Source organism: Chrysemys picta, chromosome 9, assembly GCF_011386835.1.
Source record: "Chrysemys picta bellii isolate R12L10 chromosome 9, ASM1138683v2, whole genome shotgun sequence".
Classification (NCBI taxonomy): Eukaryota; Metazoa; Chordata; order Testudines; family Emydidae; genus Chrysemys; species Chrysemys picta.
This window is the reverse complement of record NC_088799.1, coordinates 15,885,074-15,904,256: the sequence shown is the minus strand read 5'-3', so window position 1 is coordinate 15,904,256 and position 19,183 is coordinate 15,885,074. Positions and strand designations below refer to the sequence as shown.

General features: G+C 41.1%; 1 protein-coding gene across 32 annotated transcripts in view; it reads right to left on the bottom strand.

Moving 5' to 3' along the window:
* The window catches only part of TNIK (TRAF2 and NCK interacting kinase), a 302,307-nt gene that overhangs the window by 20,094 nt on the left and 263,030 nt on the right, over positions 1-19,183 (bottom strand). For 12 of the 32 annotated variants that reach the window (XM_042853762.2, XM_065557764.1, XM_065557767.1 and 9 more), the window contains 5 exons: positions 18,876-18,973; positions 18,151-18,174; positions 11,662-11,846; positions 8,042-8,168; positions 4,137-4,301 (listed from right to left, as the gene is read on the bottom strand). In XM_042853762.2, the coding sequence (XP_042709696.1) occupies positions 4,137-4,301; positions 8,042-8,168; positions 11,662-11,846; positions 18,151-18,174; positions 18,876-18,973 (599 nt within the window). The remainder of the gene's footprint in view (positions 1-4,136; positions 4,302-8,041; positions 8,169-11,661; positions 11,847-18,150; positions 18,175-18,875; positions 18,974-19,183) is intronic. The other 20 variants (XM_065557758.1, XM_065557766.1, XM_065557768.1 and 17 more) reach the window with 5 other exon arrangements.

The following is a 19,183-nucleotide window of genomic DNA, read 5'->3' as shown; positions in this document are numbered from 1 at the left end:
TGCTATCTCTGTACAAAGCCAGAGCTCAAAGCCACTGCATTGAGTAATTGCATAACACCCTGACTACAAGAAGATAAGCATACACTTTTATAAGGGTAGCTCTCTCGAAGGGAAGCATAATCTTACACTGCCCTCAAAATGCTACTCGGGTTTCAAGCAAATATCTTCCAAGGAACGGATTAAGTTAATAAGTTTAAGAGCAAATATTTTGTTGAAAAGAGCTCTCCCGAGTTTCTCATGATTCAGATATTTGGCTTCCAAAATCTCCATGTGAAGGTTCGGTGAATGAAGGTCTTCTTAAAGTCTAACTCATGGAACACTCTGAAAGGCATTTGATTTAGAAACAATTCTGCTATGTCAGATTCTCCCTATTCTTCTCTGCTATTTATCACCAAGGATATTTTATACCATAAATAAATAAATAAATAAATAAATAAATAAAGAAAGAAAGAAAGAAAGAAAGAAAGAAAGAAAGAAAGAAAGAAAGAAAGAAAGGGGTCAAGGCGGTCATTATTATTAAAGCGGAAGGACTGGGAGCCAGGAGATCATGGTTCTAATTCTGGCTCTGAACTTTGGCACACTGCATAACCTCAGGCAAGTCACTTATACTCTATGTCCCAGAATGCCCTTGGGGGATCAGAATAGTGACCACAACTACCTCACAGAGGAATCGTGAATCTTCTCTTATTCAACACACTTCAAACAAATGAAGTTTGAGGATGGAAAATGCCATAAAAGCATAAAGTAATATCACAATGAACAAAAATCCAGTTTGAATAAACAGTTCATCTGCAACAAGAATTATCAGGGGACTGGGAGGGCGGACATAAGGAAATTTGAAAAAAGCTTTATGAATAAACTTTTCAAAAGCACTTAAGTGACTTTGGAGCCAAAGTCCCATTGACAGTCAACGGGAGTAGGGACTTTGTAAACTGTACCCCCTTATGTAAAGCCTGGCTAAAGTATGATTAAGGAACTATTTTAACAGCCTACAAATATGTGAAGGGTGTAAACACCAAGATGGCAGAGGGATCATTTAGGATGGTACAAGGAGATATAACTAGGGCTAAGGGGATTACATTTAGAAACAGAAAATTTAGGCCTAATATCAGGAGAAGCTTCCTGACAGGAAGATGTACTGTGGAATAGCCACCAAGGAAAGTAGAAGCAGCCTCATTGCTTAAGACTTAACATTAACCAGAGAAAACACTAGACACTGTACCTTCGGGCACATTCCTGCACTGGCAGGGAGATGGTTCAGATGAGCTAGCAGTTGTTTTCGGTGCCTACCTTCCATGATTCTCCTGTTGTTTTCCCCCTACCTTTCTCTCCTATTCATAATCTTCTGTGACATCACTGTTGTCTCCATAACAACAGAATGTGATGTCAAAAATAAAAAATAAGTAATTCCCATGCAGAGAATTAACAGCCTGAGATGAACTCTGCAAAAAACAGATCATACTTTCATGCAAACATATTAGCAAAACATAATCCATAGATACACACACAGGCACTATTTTGTGGGTGTGAGATAAATATACACAAGCAGAATTGTTTCTACATAAAATGTCTTTTTCAAAATTTTCCATGAAGCATCAGCAACTCTAGAAGGGAAAATTTAATATTTACAGGGATTTTTTTCCCCAACTAAGGATAAGGCACTTTCAAATAAACGATTTACAATGGATGAAATCCTCCATTCTGATGCGTCAAGCTTTTTCTTTCTTTGCTCAGACTCAGCTATTCTTCATCTAAGACGCTGGCATTTTAATAACTTTCAAATCTGTTATTTAAATATTAAGACCTCATCTTCCTGCAGGTCCCGTTCAACCTTTTATAAACCTCTGTCTCAGCTTCCCAAGCTGCAGTCTGAGATAATACTAGGTCTCCTCCAATCTGTTTAGCCCTGACATATCACGGCTGGTTCTGCCGAGCTATACAGGTAGAGTAATCACTATCTGTCACTTCCGTAGCCTAGGTTCAAATCCACTCTTGATTAAAGTGACCAAAATAAAAAATACAAGAAAATTGATTTTTAATAGACATACCCAAAGGATTCACTTTAAACAAGCTTGGGTCATCTTACTCCCTTCCTGCACAATACAGGTACATGCCACAATACTCTCTATATTATCTTTGACATTAGTCAGCACGACAGACAGTTTCACAAGGGATGATCATGTAATCTGAGTCTGCCATACGGCAGTTAGAATACATGTGTGATTCATAGATTCTAGGACTGGAAGGGACCTCGAGAGGTCATCGAGTCCAGTCCCCTACCCTCATGGCAGGACCAAATACTGTCTAGACCATCCCTGATAGACATTTATCTAACCTACTCCTAAATATCTCCAGAGATGGAGATTCCACAATCGGGTGAAGTAATGTTGGGGTAATCTGGTGATGGTGAAGTAATGTTGAAAAAAATATTTCTCTGCAGGAATAGACTGCGAACACTTAGAATTCTTCTTCCCACAACCCTCTCACTAAAGGAGAAATCCATTCCACCCATACAGAATATTCCACCCCCACAAAACAGGGCCAGGGCAAAGTGCTACTACATAGTTCTTGCACAACTACTCCTCCAGCCATTGAGCCTGTATAGCAGCTGCAGCCCGACCATGTCATCTGTATGAGGCACCTGGGGCCGCTGGATCTGTATAAATGTGACTTTGATGCCCTTTCCCAATGTGGCCTTCTGCACATATACAAGGCCAGCATGGGGATCTTTGCCTTGCTGCATAGGGGTATGTAGGCAGCCTTGCATGAACTCATAGACAACACAGACCCCATGAAGCCCTTATGCAGGGCTTAAGTATGTACACACTTGCTCTGGGGTGAGTTTCATCCTCCATTCCAAACTTCTATGCAACAAGACATCTATGCAGATTCCTGCTGTGACAGGAGGTTTTTGCTAGCGGTACTGTGAGTCATTCGTGAGTCTGAACTGAAGCCAAAACTCTCAGCTTACACCCATCCTCAGCTTGTCCAGCCCCAGAAATTCTATTTTTGAAACTTACAGGATTTTTTTTGGCACAGACACTATAAATGTATATATTTAAACACAATCCCTTCATGTTGTGTCTCCATTTTTAAAAACAGTCTGAGAATGACCCCAGAAATATTTGCTTTTATAAACAACTGACTCCCTCTTGTCCTTAGAAGGAAACAGATAAAACCTTTAGGCCAAAACATGTACCATAGATCCTTACATTTTACAAGGAATGGGATCCTTTATTCCTAGCAGATTTTTAATTTATTATTATTAAAAGGGATCCTTAAAAGAGCTGAATAATCTAAAGTGAAGAGAATAAGATGATAGGACATAGACTAAATGATCTACACAACAAAATAAAAGGTTTATTTTTTTATTGGACATTCACCCACAGATTTTACTTAATACTGGGTGATGTGGGCTTGCATCTGAGAGCAGAATTTGGCCCAAAGACAAGTGTGTATGATATATAGTAAGTGACTATGAATGGCAGGCTTTGATTCACTTTGTTTATATGTAAGAACTTGAGTTTGTTAGGATTTTTGTATCCTATGCAGGAAAAAAAAAATCACATTTAACCACTTCACTGCCAAGCAGCTGGTATCAGAGTCACTTCACCCTGAATGGAAACACCCACAACTTGAAAGGTATGCTACATTTTTGGCCTAAAGAACTTCACAGCATCTTTCTAACCAATCTTTTAGTTCAACTTCCCATTAGAGATGAGCCAGAGGGTAGAATCCGGGCCCCAGTGGAGTCAATGGTAAAATGACTTCAATAGGGCCAAGATTTCACCCCAAGTTGTTAAGTTGAGACCCACATCTGGACTATCACAAACTTCTGGGATGTTTGGTTCAACCCCAACATCACTAAACATTGACATTAACTGCTGGGTTTGAAATGAGTCCTAGTGCAAATTTCCACCATTAAAACATATAACGATTTACCTATTACTAAGTGGATTCAATGTTACTTCAACTACGTTCATAATCATAATCCTGGACTGGAAACAAAGAGAGGTGAGCAGAGATGACTGGAGGAAAACACTGAGAAAGCCCCTTCCTCAGAGGATGTTAATACTTGTTCAAAGCAATGTGAAGGAAGAGGAATAGCTATGTAACAAAGAGGCCCCACCACCTACTTCAGCCACTGAGTCCATGTCTTGCGCATGCGTGGAGACTCGCCCCAGGGCCTCAGTCGGTGTGCCTGCAGGCGAGTGGCTTTGCTGCACCAGATCAGGGAGATTGATGTGCCCAGCAAAGCCATTGCTGGCTGCATGGCTAGAACGCTTTTTTTCACCAGTGGTCTGCAGAGACACAAGGTACAAGGAAGAGGAGAAGGAAAAAACAAATAGATCTACTGCAGTAACCCAGGTATCAAAGCAAGCACAGAACAAGAGCCCTCTCTGCCATATTCTCCCCATGCACATCTGGCAAGCAGCAAAATATAAAACAGGAGAAAGAGAGAATTAATCACAAAGTAACTTTAGAAGCAATTAGCCATGTTACACCAACAGGAGACGTCGGATGATGCTAATGATTTTGAATCAACCTTTTTGTAACAAAGTAACCATAGGCCAAATTCTCACTTTGGGCATGCAGGTGCAAATCCCGCTGGTCCAATGGTACACCCAAGTCAGTCCGTGAGAATAGGCCAAGGCCCATTGACTTCCAAGAGATTTGGGTTTGTATGATGGAGGGCAGATTTGGTCCCTCTGCCTTTTAAAAGCTACAGCGATAAGGGGTCTGATTGCAGGATTTCCACAATCGCTAATACAGCTCCAAAAGCATGCTTCTGGAGTACAAAACACCAGTGAACAGCATCAACATTTCCCTTCCACAGAATAACAGATCTATTCTTGTCTTGCTATGCACACAAAGCTCCCATTAGTGTCAACAAGGGTTACACGCCTCTGTGGAGAGGAGACAAACCTACTCCAGATACATTTTTAGGTAAGCGCTCTAATCCAAGAAAGTCTTATTTAATTCTCTCCTCTCTTATAGGCCCCCCACTGGCAACCAACAAAGCAGATCTTCTCTCTAGACTGCACAAGTCATGTGTGATACCTGTTTGGAGAATCAGGAGTCTAGCAGAACTCACAGGCAGGGCACTACAATCCAACTAACTGCTACTAATATCAGTTATTAGAGAAATGCGTGAGCAGGCGACTGTACCTGAAAGATTACTGGGGTTGTGATATGCAGCCACAGATGACATAGCCCTGATCCTTGCAGCTGCCAAATTCTCAGGTTAGTCGAGGAGCAAAGACAGAAGAAGGAAGAAATGATTTGCCTGAAACTGCTTTGGGGCCCATCAATGTTTAGAATTTAAGGTCAGTCTCCATTTCTCCATGACATAACTGAGTCTGCCAAGTAACTGTCTATATCAGATACCTTTGCAGACAAGGGCCCTGTTTCTTTCAAACGGGCAAATCACCCTCTCTAGCATGTGCTTTTCCCATGCAGACAGGTATTGTTATGGAAGTTCTCCCCCTATTGCTATTTTTATTAGCAATCACACCTGCAGCCTATCAATTTCTGTAGCTAAGGAGATGTGTCCATCTGAAGTGTTTGTAAAGACCCCTCAAAACACAATCTGACTAGGATAACAAGTGCTGCTGCTAAGTGTGATAGCCATTTGCTTCATGCAGCGTTGTTGGTCCCAGGATATTAGAGAGACAAGGTGGGGGGAGGTAATATCTTTTATTTTATTTTATAATATCAACTTCTGTTGGTGAGAGAGACAAGCCTTCAAGCTATGCAGAGCTCTTCTTCAGGTCTGGGAAAAATACTAACAATGTCACAGCTAAACACAAGACTGAACAGATCGTTTAGCATAAGTAGTTAGCTTATGGGCTAAAGGACATGTCCTTTGATTACTGAACACCTTTCACCTTAAAGCTGGGCACTGTCCTTGTGCATGGAAGAGGGCAGAAAAGCCCTGACCATAGAAGTCAACAAGAGTCTTTCCATTGACTTCATTGGGCTTTGGATAAGGTCCTAAGAGAACAACAGAAGATTTGTATATGACACTATATTTTCTATTATCAGTTAGATTTTTCAGCTGCCTTTAGTTTTAAAGTCCTTATCTGACACCAGTGCTCTCATTTGGTATTGTTTGCACAGAGCAAGTTTTACAGTAGCAATGCTTAGTACCAGCATTTCAAAAGTGGCTGGTTAATCATGGTCGTGGCTTGTACTTGTATTCAATTTAATTAACTTCACTGGCATGACAAGGTGGACAAGTATCACTATGCTTCAAGAATCTCTGTACAAACCAGGCTGAGGGGTGGCAATGGATTAGATGGGTTTTATATGATGTGCTCATTTTGCATTGAATCCATTTCTGATTCTGTGGCAGGACGAAGTTCAAGTTGTACGGCTTTTTCTGCTGTCTCCTTTCTTTGTTCTGGAGTTACATGGGATTTCTCTCCCTCGCTTTGGGTCTCAGTGAGAAGTCTTTGGCTATTTCGAAAGGGGAGCAAATAGCTCTCTCACCTTTCTTTGTATATTCTTCCTGCAAATGGCTACTTCCAGCTGGCATGTGTTTCGCTGGTGGAGAGTTTGGGACCACAGCGCTGCCCTCCTCTCCCCATCCCTGCCGTGGCCTGGAGTAATATTTTGACGAGGGCAAACAGCTACATTATCTACTGTTGGAGGGCAAATGCTTGTTCATAGGTCACCTAGGCTAGCCCTTGGAAAGATTTATTTTTCCCCAAAGGAAAAAAGAATTGATATAGTAATAAATCATCATTCTGCTCTAAGAAATTGGGGACTGTGAGTAGGCACCTTTTCCAATCTACTATAAAAACAAAGACCTCCCACACTATGTAAAGTCCAAACTCACATCCCTCCTGGGGTTTGGCTTTATTTCTAAACAATCAGATATCAAAGACCAGCTCAAACCGACTCCACAGGCTTGGCAGCTCCTAAGGTTCTTCCCTCAGGACTGCCCACCCCACATCCTAGATCCTTTCCTTCTAGGCAGCCACTCTCAACTCCTTTATGTTCAGGCAGGGTGAGGAGTCACTGGCTGCACTGTCTCAGCCGAACCCCTCCCGCAACAAGATCAACACCTGCCAACAGAGTGGGGCCTTTCAGGAAAATACCACCCGCCTGTTTCAGGAAAATCTACCGCATGATAAAGAACTGCAACAGAAAAAGAATCTGAGGCTTCTCCATGGGCAATTTTTTTTAATGTGAGGCTCAGTCTTGCTCTTTTATCATAATGCAGTGGAAATCAAAGTAGTCTCTCTCTAAATCATCCTTGTTTACATACTGCACTCCTCACCAGGAGACCCATATGAGACTCAAGAATGGTGGAATAGAAGCCAAATAGAATTGAACTGGGGAGATTTGATGAATGTGGTGGACCATGATTTCAAACTGGAAAGGCCAAAAATGTACCCAAAATATTCTGTGGGATGACCACAGCTTTACTTCAGCAATTCCTTAAAACCAGAAGTCAAGTTTATTGTGACCTTTGGAGACATGCTTGATGTCCAGCCAGGAGACTTCTCCACCTTTGCATTCCATCGTTTTCATAAATGCAATCACTGACATTATGTTCTAGGTTTTTTGGTCCTCCTTGTACAGGAGCCAAGATATTGCAATTAGAGTGCTCAGATAAGAAGTTATAATTATACTAAATCAACTGAATGTCTTTGGCAGATGGCTAAGTGGAGGTGGGGAGGAGTTGAAAAATGGTGACGAGAACGGGAAACTTTGGGCCAGATTCCAATCTCTCTAACAAAGATGTAAATTGAAAGCAACCCTTTTGGCTTGGATTTCCTCTGGTTTTACAGCAGAGTAAATTAAATCAAATCCCATCCCAGTCTTCTAGTATTACTATTCACTGCTGTTTGTCGTTGTGAGAATCATTTGTTTGTCATATTTATTTATACAGTATAATTATATTACTGAGCCATTAATGAGCACAATTTAATCAATCATTTTCGGTTTAGAATACACACTATAATTGTTTTTCATGCTTACGAAGACAAAACCTCCTGAAGATGTTCCAGAGAAACTCTTATCTCCGACTTACCTCCCTTACCATTAAAGTCCCTTCCCTGGAAATACTGCTAAATGTATCTGCATGGGGTGTTTCTAGACCATGGGATGCCACCATTCCTATGTTGTATGGCTCATTGCTTCCAGGAACTCCTGTTGGTCTGGTGGTAAAATGGAAAACATTAGCGTTGCAAATTTCTGTCATTAATGTAGAAAAATGTATTATTTCTTCTGCATCTTATTTCAAGATGGAATGGAACTGGGTGTACTACAAAGGACCTAAGGTTATGTCTACACACCACACTAAGCTCTGGGACCCCATGAGTGGGGAGGGTCCCCAAGCCTAAATGTCAACACAGTCATTTTTAGCCCTGCCGCCCAAACCCCACAAGCCCAAGCCAGCTGACCCGTGCCAGCCACAACAATGCTGGGGGTCTTTTATTCCACTGTAGACATACCCTGTGGGACCTGAGCTTGTGGACTCAGTGTTTCCAAGCCAGTGCTTGAGCATCCACACTGCATGGTAAACCTGGGTTTATGATTGCTGGACCCAGATCTCACAGCCATGCTAACATGTGCATACTGCACTATGCAGCCCTTCTGACTCGAGGTTGCAGCTTGACCTGCATCCACATTGTAAATGACAAGGGTTGCACCTGAGTCACAGTGGGACTCGGGCTCTGACTCACGCCCCTAGCCGGGTATAGGGTGTCATTCATTTCTTGCCTATTGTAATCTTGCTCATTCTGTTCTTGTATGCACATGCACCTGATTGTAAGAGCAAAGAAAGTCTAACCGTCTACTTGGAGGCTAATGCAAAGAGTTTTATGATCAAGCAGTACAACTGCTATCTCCAGAGAGAAAATCCTTCAGTCTTCACAAATACAAGTAAAAGGGCAAGAGACAGAGGGTAATTCTCCAATCTGTTAAAGCCACTTTGCAACATGCAATTGGCATAAAGTGGCCAGAAATAGCCAGTGAAGAATTTGCCCTATGTAGAGGGGGAAGCAGAGAGGGCATGTCAGGCAGGGTCAGCTCCAGGGTTTTTGCCGCCCCAAGCGGGAAAAACAAACAAACAAACAAACAGCCGCGATCGCAATCGGCAGCAGCTCCACCGCGCCGCTTTCTTCTTCGGCCGTACTTCGGCGGCAGGTCCTTCCCTCCAAGAGGGACCCGCCACTGAATTGCCGTCGAAGAGCCCGACCTGCCGCCCCTTCCCCTTGGCCGCCCCAAGCACCTGCTTGCTGAGCTGGTGCCTGGAGCCGGCCCTGATGTCAGGGACATTCTAGAGGCAGTTTGGTGAAGCAGAGCTCCACCATGCCTGATCCTCCACTGGCATAAGGTGCCTTACCTATTGTGTGAATTAGAAGTATAGTGCATTCATGCTTTAAGCTTGTCCCTATGTAAGATACTGTAGTGTGTGTACATATACATATATATATATGACTCCCCCTGCCTCTCTCTTTATGGTATTACAAAGTGCTCTCATTACTTCATTGGACAGCACCAAGCCCTGCAAGCCACAAGTAGTGTTCTCCTGGTATCATCAAAACAAGAAAGGGAAGTACTTTATAATGCTAGAAATAAAGTGACAAGGTCTTATAGATATATTATAAACAAAGCACGATAGTTTAAGGTGTGTTTTAATACATATTTTGTTGCCAAACAGGCCACTTTGGGCAGCACCCATAAAAATGTGCATGCACAATGCATGCGCAAAGTCCCACCTTTTGTCCACAGAACATTGCTTATGTCGTGTGTGTGCACCCATTTGTGTCCAAGCATTGTAAGTGTGCCCGAATGTTTATTGGCACATGGGTTCTTGATGTTTAGACTCTGAATCACATTCACAACTGGTATCAGCAGGTGCAAATGGAGTTATCCCACCTGTGAATTTGATGCTTTATCTGTGATTTGCCCGGTCATGTATATTGCAATCACTTTGGGAACATCTTCCCTGCAGTTAACATACATTCTTATTCAGGTGTTGCCCCTAACCTCCCTCCCAAGTTTGGCAGTGCTGTAAGCCTGGTTGAGTTGTGGATTAGAGTTTGGGTGCCACTTTCACTTGGGCTGGTAACTCACTCATTACAGATATAGGTTAAATCACTTGACTGCTGATAGTCTCTAATACCTTCCCACAATTCCCCCTCTCACCTTGTGTGCCCAGGGGAGACAAGTTCTCCCACAATTCATTGGGAAAGAATCAGAGTGGCTCATCTTCCTGCAGCAGAAAAACCATGATATATGCCCCCAGAAGTCCTAGCAATACACACAGCAGGAGTGAGGACACAGTAACTCAAGTGTGGCTTTGCAGTGTGGCTACTCATACCTGGGCTAGGCTAACCTGGGTCCCGATCACTTGCATTAACTCTGCAGTGAAGACATACCTTTTGGGACTACAGGTAACATCCTGCGCTAATCTCATAACACTGCAATACCCGAGTAAAACGAGTGACTTGCAAAGGAGTCACAACCTTAATGCTGTAGTACATGGATTTTAAGTCTGTAACTCCCCCCTGTTTATTTCATTCTTTCCATGCCAGTGATGGTCTAAGGTTAAGGCAGTGAACTGGGTCCCAGGAGAGCTATGGTCTAATCCTGGCTCTACCACAGGATTCCTGTGTGACCTTGCACTGATCACTGAAGGCCAGATCCTCAGGTAGTTGAAATCAGCATAGCTCCACTGAAGTCAATTTACTCTAGCTGAGGATCTGGCCCTTCATCTTTCTGTGCCTCAAATCTCCATTTGTTAAACAGGGTTCATAATACTTTGCTATCTCAGAGGGGACTGTGCAGATAAATTCATAAATCATTGTGAGGGGCTCAGATACTATGATCAGGGCCACAGAATAGCTGATAAAGATAGAATGAGAATTGAGGGAGTGCCATGCCTCACAGCGGGCACTCAACATATTCGGGGATAGGGCCCTCGAGCATTGTTCTGTTGTGGTTTTGGAAGATGAAAAGCATGTACAGTTACTATAGCAACTACAGTAGGCCTGATCTGGCTGTCACTGAACTCAGTGGGAGTTTTGCTGTTGAGTTCAATGGGAGTAGGATCAGGCCCATTAATTTAAGTGCAATGCTGAGAATTTGATCTCTCCCAGTAAATAACTTTCCAATTGGCCTTATGAAATACTGATTTTCAGAGTCAATGAATCATCCAAAGTTGTGACCGAGCTTCCGGACCACTCACTGAACTCAGAAAGAGGGAATATTGGCACCACCACACCAGAAGCAATAGGAATAGGAAGGTCAGTGCACTATTACATGGTTCTCAAACTCTTCCACAATGCAGACCACATCTTAGCGGAGAGTGTCCTACAGTCCTCTCTCTTCCCATTCACGTGCCTGTGACTATAATGACTAACATTGCCTACATGGAAAATAAAATCAGTGAAGTATTGATGTATTTTTAACTTAAAATTCTCGGTGAGGAACCTAGACAGTGAAGCACATGGCAGCAAGAAGGAGGAGCTGGCCCATGTGACCTGCCAACTCTCCAAAGACTACCAGCAGGTGGCCAGTGGACTGTCAGTGGTCCATGGACCAGTTTGGGAACTATTGTGCATCAAGGTAAAATTATGATTTCCTGAGGAGAAAAACATTTTGCAATTTCACAGCCTTGCCCTTATATAATTGGTCTCTTACATAAGTCTTGGGATGTCACTGACAGGCACTGTCCCATCGTGCGTTTCACTTTCACCATCCTCCTCTTCCTCTTCACTGCTTTCTGATTCCTCGCTGGAGGAAGAGTAGTCAGTCACCTTTTTCAGAGGGCGATTGGTCTCTTCGATACGCAGTTCCCTCAACTCTTTGGCTAACGCAGTCAGGTCCTAAGGGGAGGCAAAAAAAATTAAAAGCCAACGTGAATTGTATTTAAAGCAAGAAAAGTGTCACACATATCTCTTCGAAAGCCAATGCTACAGCACGAGCAACAAGAAATAGCATAACAGAATTATTACAAACATCAAACAAACATAAAACAATGTTTGTAGCGTGTAGCATTTATTAAACAAAATGAAACTGACTTTATGCTTGTTGAAAATCAATAGCCAACCTATGTTTTAATATGTTTGTATGTATGTGTGTGTGTGTGTGTGTGTATATATATAAACACATATGTATATACACGTCAAAATTATATTTGTTGAAAAGGTGATGTTCAGTCACCATCATAGTAAACTGGAAAACAATGTTATTTCAAAGGGAGAGTGCTGCAGGAGAAATTCTCCAAACCTGTTTTCTTCTGAGCCTCTCAAAGACACACCATAATGGTATTTGCTCTGTTATAAATGCCGTTGGAAAGAAAGCAATGGTCGCATTTCCGACAGAATGGTGCAATCCCCAAGGCAAGATCTGTTTCAATTACCAGTCTGAGCTGACAGGAAGTTGCCGGGAAGCAGTGACACAGCATCAGAGTCAAACTGCTCAGCTCACTGCAGCACCAAGTTTGATGAAGTTTTTGAGTCATGGCTCTGAGTCAACCACAACAATTAAAAAAAAAGCCCTCAGCAGAAATAGCTTAAACACTTTATGTGAAATGTGCAATACTGTACCTCCTAGCCTGAAAATTAAGAAAAAAATGAAAAAGAAGTAGAAGTCATAAAAATAAATAAATAAAAGAGCCATTTTTCAGTTTACCATGACTTTGATGAAACCTTAGACCTGACAGTTATGTAAAATAGACAGTTACTTAAGTACAAGGGACATTGCAGGCACCGTGTAGAAAATAGACTTTTTATTATCTTACATGCTTTTATAGCAATGCAGGGGGAAGCAGTAGGGCAAAAAAAAAAAAAAAAAAAGTATGAGAGCTCTAATTAGAATGGGTTAGAGTATTCTATTGCACAAAGCATGCACATGACAAACAACGTATTGCAATTGTCAGTCTTACCATTTCTCCCTATATTAGTGACCGATGTAGCCATCAGTGCATTCGGTCAGAGATAAAGGATTAGGGAGAAAGAAACTCATTGAAAAATACTAAATTCCACAGTTTTCTTATGGCCATATTCTCTCTCTACTGCATTCCACAAATCTCCAGTATACTGTTCCAGCAGAGTGACTAGGATAACAATATTAATTAAAATTGTACCGGGAGGTCTTAAAATTTACCCCTTGGCAGCAGAGGAAAAAAATATGAAAAACATATAATTGAGACTGAAAACCCAGCCTATTTTTAATAGAGAAGCAGTAATATTTTGCAGAGCAAATTTTACTTTAGTTGTTTGCTATTCCTGGCTTAAGGACGTAATAAACTCTTCGGGCATCATTCGGATTAGAAACTCAAAATGAAGCCCTCACAGCGTTAAGTGAAATAAGTAATCATTCATCCCTAATTCCACACAGATCAACTAAAATGCTTTATTGACATTTAAATTTGCCCTAAAGTCAGACTTAATTGGTGCCTGTTGCAGTGAGAAACCATCAGAAACTATCAATCATTTGAAGGGTAAAAAAGAAACAGCATGACTGTTTCACACTTCAAAGGGGATTTTTATTAATATCATGGTTTTAGGTCAGTAGTCTTTATCTCAATGCAATGACTTAGTATGGGGACATGCCTACATGCTGCTCCCAGTTACACCCTATTGATTAGCGGCTGTGACCCCTTTAATTTACTCCCATGCAACCGTACCAAATTCATTTGAGGTCAGTGTAACCAAGTTTAGATTTTGGCAGTTCCTATAGAAACACTTCTGGTTTCTGTGGCAGCAAGACATCCACTTCTGGGAAGGGCTTTTTCCTCTCGCACTTTTCTGTGCCTCGCCATCACTAAGCACATGCAACATGGCCACAGAAAAAACGTGAGGATCATTTTTTAGGTCAGTGTATAATTGACATACATCATCTCATCCATGCGTTGAGAAATAGATAAGAACATATTCCATATTAAAGAGCACGGTTAGGGGTTCATGACTGAAAATAGAGGACCATATTCTAGCCCATTAAAGTCAATGGAAAGACTCACTGAGTTCAATGAGCTTTGACCAGGTCCCATAAATGCCAGTCAAGTAAAATAAAATTAAAATTCAAGTTCTGTTTTACAGGAAATAATATCTTGCTTGTCTATAGTGCTTTTTCATTTATAGATCTCCACGCACTTTACAAAGGAGGTGAGTCATTATCCCCATTTTAAAGACAGGAAAACTGAGGCACAGAGAGGGAAAGTGACTTGCCCAAGGTCACCCAGCAGGCTAGTGGCAGAGTTTGGAATAGAACCAAGGTCTCCTGAATTCCAGTCTAGTGTTCTATCCATTAGGCAACACTGCTTCAGATATGCTACATTTCTCACAAAAACGAAATGTTGCCCGTTCCTTAAGAAAGGATCTTTATTATGACTAAAGAGAGAATATGGTATTTAAGAGTTTATTTCCAATGCCAATAACTTGGTGACTGAAATACAGTCAAATCCATAATCATGACAACTAATTACTCAAGCAGCTTCTATGGCTTGTTTGGTTTTCCTAAACTGATGAAATAAGAATAAATTAAAATTTGAACTATCTAAAGACGTTTTCAGTCTATAGTCAAAAACCAAATCATTTAGTAATCACTTTTCATTGAACTGGTTAGATTTCCCCCAATTTTTTAAAGCTGTATAAAAGAAAATTGCAACACAGCATCTCTTTTAAAGTTGTAATTCTCCCTACCATTTAGGACTAGCACCAATTATTTCCAAGTATCAAGAGACCAGATAAAAACTGGTCTCTATTTTCACACCTGCAATTTCCAAGCAAAGGTAACTGTGCATATTAAATTGCATCCACATTATCTCTGCCCACAAACTGCAGCAACTAAGAGATTGAAATCTGAGCATGGAACTCTGATTTCTTAGGGCCGTCCGACCATCCCTAAAGACATTGAACAGTAACTTATTCTATTATTAAATTAATGAGGTTGCTCCCAGGGTAAGGTACAACCTCAAGTAATAGTGATGGAATCTAGTGCTTAGAAAACAAGCATGTAACGTCTCTCAACTTTAGAAAAGTCTGGGAGTGTTACAATCCTTCAACCAGACACAAAGTGTTGATTAACATAAATATATTATCAGTCTGCCATAGCCATCATCAATAGATAGTTAACAAGTATTGTTTAATACCAGCTTAATTAGTTTTTAATATCTAATTTTGAAATTATAGTAGCAATAATACTCTCAGTGTCAGACAATACGATGAGGTAATCAATATTTTCCAGTGTAGATTCTGCCGTGGGGTGGTTAATTCTTTGATGCTCTCATTTTCTCTAGATAATCACTTTGTAGAGTTTTACTGATTCATTGCCTCAATCTTGGACCAAAAAACCCCCAATACAACAACTAGAAAGAAAGTGCTCTTTAGCACCAAATATATGTTTGAAATGTTATTACTGAAGGTGACATAACATATGAGATCGCACTACCAGTGCAGTTAAATTGCTCTTAATTGCAAAGACTTCTTTAGATTTAATATTTTCTGGAAACAGGTCAGTTCAGTTTCCAGAATCACAAAGCTCATTTAAACCTCATTTTACATTAATGTTGCCCCTATCTGGATATTGATTGAAATGTTTTCATTAGCAAGCTCTCTCATTAAGCAAAATGCATTGCTCTTGTTCAGTCCAAGAGAACTAGCTAGCGGTTTTCTCTTTTATTTCTTCTACTTTTTATAGAAAATCATTTTAGAAAGGGGTCACTTACCACTGTATGTAGAAATGCAAGTTATCAGTCCAGTTAACAACAGAGGTTAGTGCATGTTCAAATATTTGTAAGACATATCATAAATACTAGATCAGAAATGTACTACTGACAATACAGTCTTTTCTGTGTACATATTTAAGACTTCAACATTGTTAGATGTACAAATCTGTTTTAATAATATTTACATATGGTAAGAAGTGTAAAATTCATATAACTTAATTTTTGTGTTTAAAAATATGGATGGGCAGTAAAACTGGCACTGCCAAGCCACACTCATTGTAGCAACACTAGCTTTGAGCCTTCTAGATTCAACCCAGTTATCTGAATGCAATTGCACTGTGGTTACTGGTGAAGTGGTGGATAGGTTTGGAAGCCAACATAAAATCTGTTATTAAATATGAAGATAGACACAGCTCAGGTGAACCCAGATCTCATCAGCTATATTAGTGAAATCCACGTGCAGAACCTGGCAAGAAGCAGCCACCTCGCAAACCAGCTCTGAAGATTTGCTGCATTTGCCTGACAACATTGCGTAACTTTGGGCCCGATCTTGCAGGATGCTGAGTGCCTTCAAGTCACACCAAAGTGAAGGGGAGTTGAGTGCACTTAGGCCCTCACAAGAGAACTACTCAGCACATGGCAGGATTTGGCCCTTTATTAGCATTTCTATTTAGTATAAATTCACTCCTACTCTGATGTATTAACTAGAAATATTTTGTGGCATCACAATTACAACTGCATTAAGTGACATCTGTATGTCAAAAAAGGTGCTACTGTGACTGTCCTAGCAGATGAGATGAGATTAGCCACAGGAGGGACAGTGACTGTGCAATCTTCAACCTATACTGCCCACTTATGTACTCTAACCCTGTTCTGCATGGCGCTCCTCTAGGGAGTGCAAGAGAATATCCCAGAATCCACATCCATTGAATCCTTGCTCTTTTCATTCAGGCTGCCAACAAATTGTGGCAATGTTTGGTGAAGTCTTCATCACTCAGAATCAGACAGAGCCAATCAAATCATTGCTCAGGGGCAAAGGACTCCATATTCCACCATCACTTCTGAAATATCTGAGCTCATGCCTACTAACTGTTTTCTAAAGAAGTGGAAATACCAGTTTTTTTGGTCCTAAAATGAACCCAGGGGAGTTTACACTACCAATAAAACACAAATGGTTTTTCATTCAGCAAATGTGTTTTAACATGTCACCACCAAATTCACTATGATAAACATTGATTTTTTTTTAACCTTGATATTTTTAAAACAAAAATATCTCCCCATGGGAGAAGAAAGGATACTAGGTTAGATGGACCATTGGTCTCACCCAGTATGGCCATTCTTATGTTCTAAAATGAGGTTCTCTGAACTGCTATTAAAGAGTGAAACTCTGAGATCCTTACCCACATGGAATAGCAGCTTTGCTCTGTTTACAGTTCCACTGAAATCAATGGGGGGTACCAGTAGAGTAAGGTACTACTCAATATGAGCAAAGACATTGGAATCTGGCCCTGTTTTCTCCCCTTAAGTGCTAATTTGGCACTTTGTCTATACTTGAGATTAGACCCAATGCCAGCCAATGGTATAGCTGCAATCGGTATAGCTGCGCTTGTGTAAACCCCACACGTAGGCAAGAAAAACAGCGATTTGGATCAGTTGTGCTTACCCGAAGCAGGGCAAGCTCAAGTAGTGTGAGTCATTGCTTTCCTTGTCTGCACTTAGGATTTGCCATTCATCAGTGCAAACCCCAAGTATACTCAAGGCCTTAAAAGGTAAAGGGTCAGATTCTTAGTCTGCTAACTACAATGCCAATTGGTACCAGCTGAGAATCTGGCTCATAATATTATAAATTAATATTTCACCTGCGTGCGATTAACCATCTCCCTAAAGTTATCATGCGATAGCCAGAGCAATGCAATCTCAGAGTATCAGCCCTGGCACACGCTGTCAAAAAGAATGATTGTTATTAGGACATGGCTTCATTTGAAAAGCGGGTAATTCTGCTCTTAGCTAAATTTGTGCTTCCCATTGAAACCAAAGGGGTCACATCGGGTGGAACAGAGCAGAATCTGGCCTTTGCTGCAATCCATTAAGACAGCCTTTGTCAGGGTAAGAAAGTTCCAATCTCAGTTTATTCCCTATAAAATCCAGAGAACACTGATTTGTTCTGCTCATGAAGGTTCACAGTACAGTAGTTCTTGGTTTGGCCTTTGTGCAAGTGCTCTGCAAATGGATTTTGTGAAGCCAAATATACTGAGCAAAATGTATTAACAGATCAATTTCTCCCCCCCCCCCTTAGATTAGCTCACTGTATCTAAATACCATCTTCCAGATCTGAAATCTGAACCATGCTAGCATTGCCACCTTTTTGAATGTCAGCACTAAGAAAACATGGTTTGATATTAAGCTCTAACTAGTCAACCTTGCAAAGGCATGACCAACTAAGAAAATATATCACTAACCTCATCTATAGCTTTCTTATAGCTCTGGGAGTAAGGGAAGATTAATCAGCGTCAGAGGAAACAGATCGGGACAGGAAAAAGCCAGAGGAAGGGCAAGCAGGTTAGAAATAAAATTAGAATTGTTAGCGCAACGCTGTGAAGTGTAAAGAAAAACAACATCAACAAAACATTAATACACATTAAAAGAGAGAAACTGTGGAAATCCATTTGGTTATTGAGCCCAACGCACTCCGCAGTTTTAAAATACGAACATCAGACATAACATTCAACCAGAGACTTTGGAAGGGTTTTTCATGGGCCTTCGCCAAAAAAGTAATAAAATAAAAGTGCACAGAAATTACTACCAGTTCTTTCTTAAACTGGGGTGACTAGCAATGGCTGGGTACCAAGCCTTTAAATGCAGCACCCCGCTCCCCCTCTGCAAGGTTGCTCTAGAAATCACCCTAAGATAACACAATGCCAAAGTGTGCTATATGCCAACTCTGGCCCCGATCCATCAAAACGTAAAATTAAGCTGTGCTGAAGTTCTTCTCTTGCCTGGGGCCATTGTAAACCATGCAATCTCTATGCATGAATATATCCCATGGACTCTTGCTATACTGCAGATTTAGAGCCTTAAAACTAGTGATGGGACTGCGTTTGCCTCTTTCTATGGGTTCCAAGGCTGCGTGATTGCCATTAATGAAAACATGGCAAATTCCACCGAGGCATAATTTAAGACTCACAGCAGGTCGGCTTGGTCGTGTCACATCCCTGCTGTCCTCCTGTTTCATCTTAGACGGCTCATGAGAGAGCACAGGTGACCCTTCAGGTTTGGCATTTCCTGGGCAAACACAAATCACTGTTGTTAGTGGGAGATCAGACTTTCACCAGGCAGCAGAATATGCAGAACGACGTTGCGCATCTTTGCACAATGGCTCCTCTAAGAAACCCAATGGCTCCTCTTTCATTTCAGGATCCAGTTCAAAATGATTCTCCATGTTTTTAAAAACACATAAACTAGTCACAGTCTCTCTGCCTCCCTGTTTGAGCC